The 10,458-nt window shown below is 40.2% G+C and overlaps 1 protein-coding gene across 1 annotated transcript in view; it reads right to left on the reverse strand.

Moving 5' to 3' along the window:
* Nucleotides 1-10,027, reverse strand: part of LOC104514108 (dedicator of cytokinesis protein 1-like) — a gene marked incomplete at its 5' end in the record, with an annotated part of 24,808 nt that extends 14,781 nt beyond the window's left edge. The window contains 4 exons of the mRNA XM_010157668.1: nt 1,313-1,461; nt 5,828-5,924; nt 7,443-7,498; nt 9,987-10,027. Of these exons, the coding sequence (XP_010155970.1) occupies nt 1,313-1,461; nt 5,828-5,924; nt 7,443-7,498; nt 9,987-10,027 (343 nt within the window). The remainder of the gene's footprint in view (nt 1-1,312; nt 1,462-5,827; nt 5,925-7,442; nt 7,499-9,986) is intronic.
* Between the last annotated feature and the right edge of the window lie 431 nt (nt 10,028-10,458).

Raw genomic sequence — 10,458 nt, forward strand, 5'->3', positions numbered from 1 at the left:
TGTAGGCAAAAGTGAATGTATGACTACATTAGAAACATATGGTATCTTTCAGCAGTGAGTATCTACTCAGAAGTTTAAATTCCCTTCCCTCCTGTACTCCACAGAGAATGTTCTGATCACTTAATCAGTCCATCAGAACACTGTGAATGCAAAGCACAGCACAAGATGTTCCATTGTATTTGAACGCTGAGCATCTGGAGGTTATTCAGAGTAACTTTAACCAACTCCTTAGCCAGATGGTAAAATGCAGTAGCCAAACACATAATATCAACAACATCTGGTTAATTGTCTGCTGAGGTACAACAGTCCATATCTTGGATTATGAATGCTAATTACTGATTGAATGCATTTACTGATGATTTTTTTTTAATCACAGCTTTTGCTGATCAAGTAGATGAACAGAAATACTGCAAATTTGGCAGTTCTTAGGGAATAAACCACAAATAGCTGGAATCTGATGAGTTATTTACATCCCAAGGATTTAGAGACTGGCTTGATGAAAACTTTTTCTGTTCCCAGGTGCTCGGTACGACAAAGCTGCCTCGCAGCATTCAAAGCACTGCTTCAAATAACTTCCTGATTCGAGAGCAAGACATGATTGATCATTTTCCATCAAAATGGAAAGTCATCACCGTACAGACAATTTAAAACTTATACTTCAAAATATTTTGCTTAAATTCAGACCACTGTTTGGAGAGTTAATACATCTGAGTTACTAACATATCAAACATATGGCACCTATACTGCTGTCTTTCTTGTAAATATTGCCTTCATATGTGCCATTTTCTTCTGTTAAACAGATACTTTCTTTTATTAAATCTATCTTTAATCTTCAGGTACAAGCTAGAACTATGTAAGTAGAAGGAAAATGAGCTAAAATAAGCTTTTGAGCCAAATCCTTCAACATCACATCATAACTAGATGACTGGAGGGCACGCACAGCTCGTGGTGCTGAGGAGGCAGCAACTGTTCAATCTACAGAAGCAAGCACAACTCAAATTATAATCTGAATGGAGGCAATACTTGCACCTTTCAACCGACCGTAAAAATTGCAACTTCATAGCAGTATCAAACTGGTAATACCATCAAGCGAGACTTACATATGGATTCCACTTTAGGTATTACAATTTGTGCTCTAGGCTAAAGATGCTGTATCAACTTCATTCTTGATCTGGCTATAGCAGGACTGTTAATAAATTACTGCATAAATACAGGAATAAAAGAATCCTGCAAGAAGTCACTGACAGATCACACGTATTACTAAGTCAACTTCATTTTAAGCATAAACACTTGGAAAATATTGTTCACAAACCTGTTGCCATAATCAATTTTGGCAGTCACCTTCTTTTTCAGTTCTTTGAGCTCATCCTGCGGTAGTGTCCCAGACAGTATTTGAGATCTCCACTCAATAAGATCATATATCATGTGCCGTACACTGCGAAACATTTCTCTGTTATCTTGCTGTTCCGAGGAAGAAGACGGGTAGAAGTTAATTTTGAAGTCTACAGAGCACCTTTTAAATATGTAAAATAAATTGCAATTATAAAATACAAATTCAAAAGGGTAAGAGTCTGCAATTAGCTCTAAAATGAAAGCCTAACTTTCTATAGCACAGAACACGGAATAGAGATTCTTATACTCTCCTTTAGGTACCTAAATAAGCATAAATGCTTGTGTTTGTTACCTTAAAACCCGTGTCATACTGTATTCAGAACAGGCAATTCAAGGGAAAGATATTCTTCTCCTGGTTCAGAGAGTAACTTGAGTCTTATTCTACTCAGTGAAGAATGTTATTGAATAAAAATGGTGCATTTTTTACAGCAAAAGGCTCAAGTTCTACAATATTCCACCTGCCATACATTACAGAATCCTTCTCCCCACCCCCACCCCGAGGTTAAACCTTCAAAATCAAATGCAATTCTTCTGTGTGCAAAGCCAAGTGCATCAGTATCTCACGAGTCCATAGGTAACATCTGAGGGAAAGGGAAAAACTAGGGAAACACTAAACATTATAGCAAGCTAAATATCTTAATTCCTTATAAAGGCTGGAACTACAGATATTCAATAGTGCCAGCAGCATACACAAATACTCCCTGGCAACATTCAGCTGAGTTAGGACACGGGAAGATAAAAGCTCCAGACTTACAATGGAAGAAACATCTTTTCCAGGATATTTTCTATACACATGCCCATACTCATACATGTTCAGAGACAAAGGATCAAGTCTTTAACCACAAAACAGAATGTCACGTGCTGGCTTAAACCCTGGACAGTGCATGTGCACAATTTTAGCACAAACAAGACAATACTATGCAAAACTGAAGTTTCAGAACAACAGTCTATTTTTGTTGTGAAGAATAACGTCAAGGCAAAGATGACACAGAGGCCCTGAATGCTTTGATCTAACCCCGAAGCAGCATCTCTTACTGTCTTCATAACCCTCCAAATCTAAGCCACTAGTTCAACACATTCTTAAAGGGAATACATCTTTCTAAACACCCTACATCAATGATTTATTGAGGCTAAGCGTAGCTATCTTTCATCCAGTTATTTTACAGAAAACAACTGGAATAATTGCATAATTAAAATTCTCTCCTATATATAAAAGACAGTAAAAAACTGCAGACAGTGCAGGAAAAAAAAAATACAATGATTTAAAGACTCATGGGAAAAAATTTAACTGTGAAATTTTGTGCTGGTTTTAGCTGGGATTGAGTTAATTTTCTTCACAGTAGCTGTATGGGGCTGTTTGGGATTTGTGCTGAAAACAATGTAAATAACCCAGGGATGTTTTTGATACTGCTGAGCAGTGCTGACAGAGTCAAGGCCTTTTCTGTTCCTCACCCCACCAGCGAGGAGGCTGGAGGGCGCAAGGATTTGGGAGGGGACACAGCCGGGACAGCTGACCCCAGCTGAGCAAAGGGATATTCCATCCCATATGGCCTCATGCCCCACATATAAAGCTGGGGGAAGGAGGAGGAAGGGGAGGGACATTTGGAGTGATGGTGTTTGTCTTCCCAAGTAACCATTACATGTGACTGAGCTCTTCTTTCCTGGGATGGGTGAACACCTGCCTGCCCATGGGAAGTGGGAAATGAATTCCTGGGTTTGCTTTGCTTGTGCACGTGGCTTTTGCTTTACCTATTAAATGGTCCTTATCTCAACCCAAAGGTTTCTCACTTTCACCCTTCCAATTCCCTCCCCCATCCCGCTGTGGGGGAGTGAGCGAGCGGCTGTGTGGGGCTCAGTTGCCGGCTGGGGGTAAACCACACCAAACTTAAAGACTTCAGTCTGTTCAGACTATCAAAATGCTGATTTGATTACAGTGTGAGAACCTTCACAGTGAAAAAGTACCAATTATTAAAAGCTTTTTAATGTAGCAGAGAAAGACACCACAGGCACATATGGCTGGAAGCTAAATACAGACAAATCCAAATGGGAAAGAGGTTCATGATTTTCAATGCTGCAGGCAATCATAAACTAGTGAGATGAAGAACATGCCACGTCCTCTGTTATCTGGAAATCAAAACTGAATAGTTATTCAATATTCAAACACCAATTATGAATTGAATACAGGCATAAATCTGGTCATGTAATGATTTTTGAGATGCAAAATATGGATAATATGGATTACTTCTCTAGTCTGCAGACCGACCAGTTTGAAACTGGTTACCTCTAGTCAATGAAATCTCCCTTGACAAAGCAATCCCAGTGCACCAATTCTCTTTTTGGCTGTTGTCCACATGCAATTAATCTAACAGATATCCTTGAGATACAAACTATAAACAAACTCACAAGATGATCTGCCTGCTCAGAGTCAAGCTGTAACCAGGACTGGAACCCTCTCTGCCACCACATCGAGGCCACTGATAGCGTCACACTTTGCCTGCTCCTAACCGCAAACACTGCGGCTCAACTGCAAAGCACTGCGGCTCATGTGTCTTCATGGAAGTACACGCATGACAAATTACATGTTGCACATAATTGGATAGAACAAACGATTCCCACAGTAGGAGAATTTTATAATTTCCTAAAAGTTACTGTGTACAAGTCTGGATAAGAAAACCTCCAACAACGCCTCTTGCTGTTCCTCTTTTCTTATTTATGTGTGCCACAATCAAGCCCTGTGCTTGCAGGTGCTATTTCTCTGATGTTAAGCAATATCAGATTTCATAGCCAGAATAATCCCCAAGAAAAGACTTTAGGGTCAAAATGCAATCCCCACTGCCCTCAAATGCATACAGCAGTGGAACCAAGAGCCAAGCTGTTCTCTGTGCCCTCTCGATTCTGCTCTTCCTTGTTTGCTTCTGCCTGTTTACTTCTTCCTTGCTCCTCACAACATAGCCTCTCTCGTATCACATCACATTAAAGCCCTCTCCTACATATAAACTGTTTCTCTTCACGTAACGTATTATCCTTTGTCGCACCTATTGCGACACCACATCACTCGAGCAGACCATGGTTTTAAATTTTATTTTCATAGGCATGATTAAATCCACATTAGTCAACACCAACATTTTCATTGCCAGTTAGTGACACAGCTTTTTATGATACAAGATTTCAAACGTACTGATATGAAACCGAGACTCTGCCTTAAACCCTGCTGGAAATAACACATCTTCACAGTAGTTTGTTACAGTGACCTTACTAATCATGAGCATGGGATGTCCCAGCGAGGGTACCTTACATAGAACTGTTAAGGTTTGAAAAGACCTTCAAGACCATCAGGTCCAACCATTAACCCAGCCCTGCCAAGACCACCACTAACCATGTCCCTGAGCACCTCACCCACACAGCTCTGAAACTCCTCCCGGGACGGGGACTCCCCCCTCCCTGGGCAGCCCCTTCCAACCCTGACAGCCCTTCCCGGGAAGGAATTTCCTCAATATCCAATCTAAACCTTCCCTGGCACAACTTGAGGCCATTTCCTCCTGTCTAATCCCTTGTCACTTGGGAGGGGAGACAGACCCCCAGCCCCACACCCTCCTTTCAGGGAGTTGTAGAGAGTGATAAGGTCTCCCCTGAGCCTCTCCTTCTACATACTACAACATGCTGTTACTTTACACCCGAGCTGCAGTCTTAAGTGTGCATGTGAACACTCTTCAGACCTTAATTTGGAATACTTCAATATGTGCAGTTTCATGGCTATTTATTTTTTTCTGTTATCCCATCTGAGAGGTTATCAATGCAAATGTGTATTACTGTAAATCTCTAAGAGTATATTCTTATATGCTTGGAACTTAAGTATGTGAAAATAATCAGGCACGTAACTTCATGTCAGGATGAACGGGGAATAATCAACTTCAAGTACAAGAATACTGAGAGGTAAAAGGCATACACTAATAATTTTTCTAAGGTCAAAGTTTCCACACAAATTTGACATCATATAATCAATTTTTCCATAACACAGATAACAGCCTTAAGAACTGCCCTCAAAACATATGTCTTCATTTCTTTAACACACTCATCTACAGATTTGGAAAAATCTAATGTACATCTTAAGTATTCAATGTATTCTGTGTAATAGTACCCTACGAAAAAGGGGTCATAACTGCTCAACCATTTGTTTCTAGATCAAGGTAACACTGTAAAAACCTGATTCTGCCGAAGAAATGCACACTACTTGAGAAAATACTCAGAAGAAACTGAGATTTGTGCCTTAACATAGAAGATACTAAACAGCTTTTCAGCATTAAAAGCAGCCTTTAAAAACAGTAACAGAAGCAGGATCTCATCGTTAACTTCTACTTCTCACTCTACCTTCCACAGCATCACGCTCTTCACAAACCACATACCATTGCAAATGTTGTCCTACGTTGATACTTACAACATACAACTGTCGCCATATTATGGACCATTCCCGCAGCGTTGTGGTAACCTCCTGAATCAAGGGGAGCTCATTGGGTATAACTGTTTCGTGTTGCCTTAAGAGGAAGAGAAAAGAAATGTTTGAATTAAGTAAGAGTTTTGGGTAGGGTGGCAGAATCATTTTTAAGAAGCAATTGATCATTTCTGAAGCCAACTGAATGATGAAAAGAACACTTGTTGCAAATTTATAGGGTAACAAAGAACATATCATCAGATACAAGAGAAGCAGTGTACACTACTCCATCCATGCCATGCAAAGGGTACTTCGGTGGGCTCAGACTATGCTACCGAGCTCAAGCCTTCTTCTTTCCCCTGTCCTTGTTTCTATACTCACAAGATAAGGATATCGATACATACACCTCACCAAAACATCTGTTACTGAGATACTAATTTTAGAAGAAGCAACCAAGACAAAACCAACCTACAATGCCATGATACTAATGCAGAATTGGTTTGCAAAACAATGGTCTTGCAAAGAAAAATTAAATATGCAAGTCATTACTGTTAAGTTTCTGTATGACTCGTTTTAAAATTATGTACCACAAAAGCAAGAAACAACACGTAAAAGTTTTAATATTTCAGAAGTAGGGTACTTACAAGCAGTTTTGTAATCAGCAAAAAAGATGTTATGCAGCAATCTCATGATTAGTACTTTTATCATTTACATATTTAACAGTGTATAAAAATAAATCGGGCACAAAGGAATAACATATTTTAATCCTGTTTCACTCCATTTCATACCTGGCTAATTATTTATTCATTTCAGTCCACCTTTTTTTGCTGGGGTTTGGGGTTGGAGCTTTTTTCCTGTTTAACTAAACTTTTGTATCATTTTGATAAACTTCTACATGCATGTGAAGCAGTACTAATTTTATATAGAAAGATCTGAACTTCTCATCTTTAACAGCTGTCAAATAACAAAAACCAGCCCAAACTATTTAGTGTCACACATATCAACACGGAAGCAGCAGAATCACAAAATGAACAATTCGACAGAACAACCAGTAAGGCAGAGAAACAATGCTTGGATAACAGTTTCAGCAAGGAGTCCAGTCTAAAGGGATTTACTGAAGAAGGAATTAAGAAATTACTTAAATTTCATCTGCATAAAAGAAAGGTAGCTCATATCAAAGACCTCTTAATATACCAGGCAGAAGCCATTAGACTCAAGGGCTGAAAGATAAAAAGATGGGAAAACTGAAATCAGGACTAAAGCAGGGGGCAGGGAATGGAGGAATTAACCTAGGTAATCGTCAGTCCAGAGAGTAATACCAGTTATAAATAAAAACAGTAAATTACCAATTCTTCTGCAACCTTTACACTAATACAGAGAAGGTTATGCTTTAATTCAACTCTGAGATGCAGCTAAGGACAGTACTAACCAGAAGCACTGCTGATGACAGGACCTGCAAACCTGAGCTAAGTTACTAACTTAAAATACTTTAAAACACACACACATTTTTGTCATCAGCTCCTTAGTTAACTGGAAAAGTGCATAATTATTTGACAATGCACTGAAATTACGCAGATACAAACAGGAAAATGAATTCTGATTATCTTCAAATCAAACTTACCCTTTGCCTTCAACTATTGCTTCCTTAAGATGGATATATGAGGCAGGAAATATGCCCTGTGACAGGGAGAGAGAAAAGAAAAAGTTTTAAATAAGTAGTTGCATATAACATTTTATCTATGACCTAAAAAGATGCCACATAAGACACACTGGTCTGCAGAGCCACTCACACCCTCTTAACCATCAGAATAGCTGCGCTGTGGTGGTTTGGGTATTTTTTAAACATACATTCAAACTTTGTATGGCACATTCTTTCAAGAGGGTGTTACTGTAACATTAGCAAACGGGTTCAGTGGATTTTAACTTCTCCTCCCAATACTGAGGAAAGCAGCAGTGATATCCTGTGGTCCTGGAAAGAGGTGTTTCCTCCCCCCAGTTCAACATACAGTCTGGCAGGATTCTCCAAGTCCCTGGGTGACTATACACAGATGCAAATTAAGACAGACTTGCATTTCAAAGACAGATGATTTTAAATAGATTACTCCAAAATAACATTTTTCCTGTAACTATTATTCTGTAATCCAGATCAGCTGCTTGCTTGTCCTCGTGTCTAACCCAGCTTTCTTAACCTGCCCCAGCATTTTGCTTCTGCTCCCAAAGTGTTTCATCCCGTGCTTCCAAGCTTCCAGTTAAAACAAACACCGTGTGAGAACATATGCACTGCCATGCTGTGAAATCAGTGGGCACGTGTGCACGCGGAACACGCACATGCTGCACTCCAGCACAGAGTGCACAGAATACATGTAACCTCGCGTCCTCTACCATCAACCTGTGGACAGTGCTACAAGCCAAACACCTCATCCACAGGCTCTGCTGCAGAAGGCCAGTCCTACTCTACTGCAAAAGTGTTCTAAATTGATCTCAAGATTCCAGAAATACAATAATATCTTGGATCAAGTCCAGAGGAGGCCACAAAGATGCCCTGAGGGCTGGAGCTCCCTTGCCATGGGGACAGGCTGAGAGAGTTGGGCTTGTTCCAACTTGTTCTCTCTCAGCCTGGAGAAGAGAAGGCTCCAGGGAGACCTTATTGCAGCCTTCCAGTACCTGAAGGGGCTACACGGAAGCTGGGGGGGACTTTTTACAAGGGCCTGTAGTGACAGGACAAGGGGTAACGGGTTTAAATTGAAAGTGGGGAGGTTTAGATTAGATATCAAGAAGAAGTTTTTCATAGAGAGTGGGGAGGCACTGGGACAGGTTGCCCAGAGAAGCTGTGGATGCCCCATCCCTGGAAGTGTCCAAGGCCAGGCTGGATGAGGCTTGGAGCAACCTGGTCTAGTGCAAGGTGGCCCTGTCCACAGCAGGGGGTGGAACTAGAGGGTCTTTAAGGTCCCTTCCAACCCAAACCATTCTGTGATTCTATGTTCAAAATAGTGTAAGCTCATATTAAAAATAATTCATGTGAAACTGAGAAAAAAGTTCCTCCACCTCACCCTTGGAGTTAGTATTTCAGTTTTCATATCATGTGGGAATGCAAAAAAATAAGTTCTTAGATAGCTACAGAAACTGGAGGTGGGGGGGGGGGGGGGGGGGGTGTGGTCTTTTCATCCAAGTAAAGAAAACAACACTCCATTTAGCAGTTAGACAAACACAGCAACATGTGGAATTCATTTAAGCCAAGAAGAACGTGCAATTTGTTTAGACTGTACAAGGCATATTTGTGAAATACAGTTTGTAAGAAATGTACTGTATTTCCAAAAACAGAAAATATCAAAATAGAATAGAAAAACCACAGAACAGGCCTGGTTAGGAAATGGGTGGGATGAACAACACAGCTCAGCTCTGACTTTAGACATACAGATGCAACTCAAAATGCACCTCTGTAGGCAAACATTACACTTGAAGTGTTTTACTTTAAGTGAAAAGAGCAGCAAAAACAGAAGTCATTTAATTCTGGTTAATTACTACTATAAAGTAAAACACTGAAAAAACTAAAACACAATGTTATAAGGTGGATTTGTGCTGTTTCCTTTCTTTTTATTTCAGAAAGGCTGCTACAAACAGCAGCCCTTTATGCGCACTGAAAGCCTAACAACTAGGCAAAATTACACCGCAGGAGATTACTCCCCCTCTCGCAGAGAACGACTTGGAATCACAATGTAAATCTCCATATCGCTTTCCACGACGCAATTGCTTTTTACGAGTCATACGTTACTTAACAGACAGCGAAGCAAAGTGTCAACCTCCCAACACATCGACTAGAACATAAAGTTCTGAACTTTTTAGAGGCAAAGGCGCTGCTGCACCAGCTACTACAGAAAACAAGCTGATGCACATCATCTACAGTGACTGCACATGCATATGCATTTAAATTGCAACTCAGCTGTAGGCCTTGCTAAAATAAGTTTCAGTTAACTTGAAAAATTCACATCTCCTACAGGTTGAGACTACACACCAGCAGTCAGTGGAGATCAGCGGACACTCGGCACATCGCTCCCACGCAGTACAGTAATACATGCCTGAGATGTCCCTTATTAACACCACACCCAACACCATAATACATCTCTGTCCAAGAGAAAAATGAGCATTCTGCTCGGGCAACACTTACTTTCTTGGATTTTTTTCGTAGTGTATAACCTCTGTACCAACCTAGGAGGGAAAAAGGGAAAAAAGCATTAAAAAGTTCATTAATGTCACGCAGCAGCTGCTCCTGCTCAGCTCAACAGCACCTTAATGCAGTTTCTGATCACGTTCCATCCCTGCCAACATGCACACGCACTCCCCCCCTGAATTTAAATTCACTACAGAATTAATATCCTGGCTAAAACAAGTCTTCTTGGGAGCTATAAAAGTCAGAGTGACAATCAAACTGATGGAGAAGACTACATGACAGAGACGGTGTTTTATACGACGCATTTAATTGCCATTCATTTCATTTTAATTACTAATTTACCAACATAAACAAAACCAACTTAAGAGCATTAACTTTACAAGAATGTACTGATTCACTAGTTTGATTTTAAAACCTATTTAAGTTGCACAACTGCAAGTTTCCAAATGTAGAGCAGCCGTTTGTCATC

Source organism: Eurypyga helias, unplaced genomic scaffold (genome assembly GCF_000690775.1).
Source record: "Eurypyga helias isolate BGI_N326 unplaced genomic scaffold, ASM69077v1 scaffold13620, whole genome shotgun sequence".
Classification (NCBI taxonomy): domain Eukaryota; kingdom Metazoa; phylum Chordata; class Aves; order Eurypygiformes; family Eurypygidae; genus Eurypyga; species Eurypyga helias.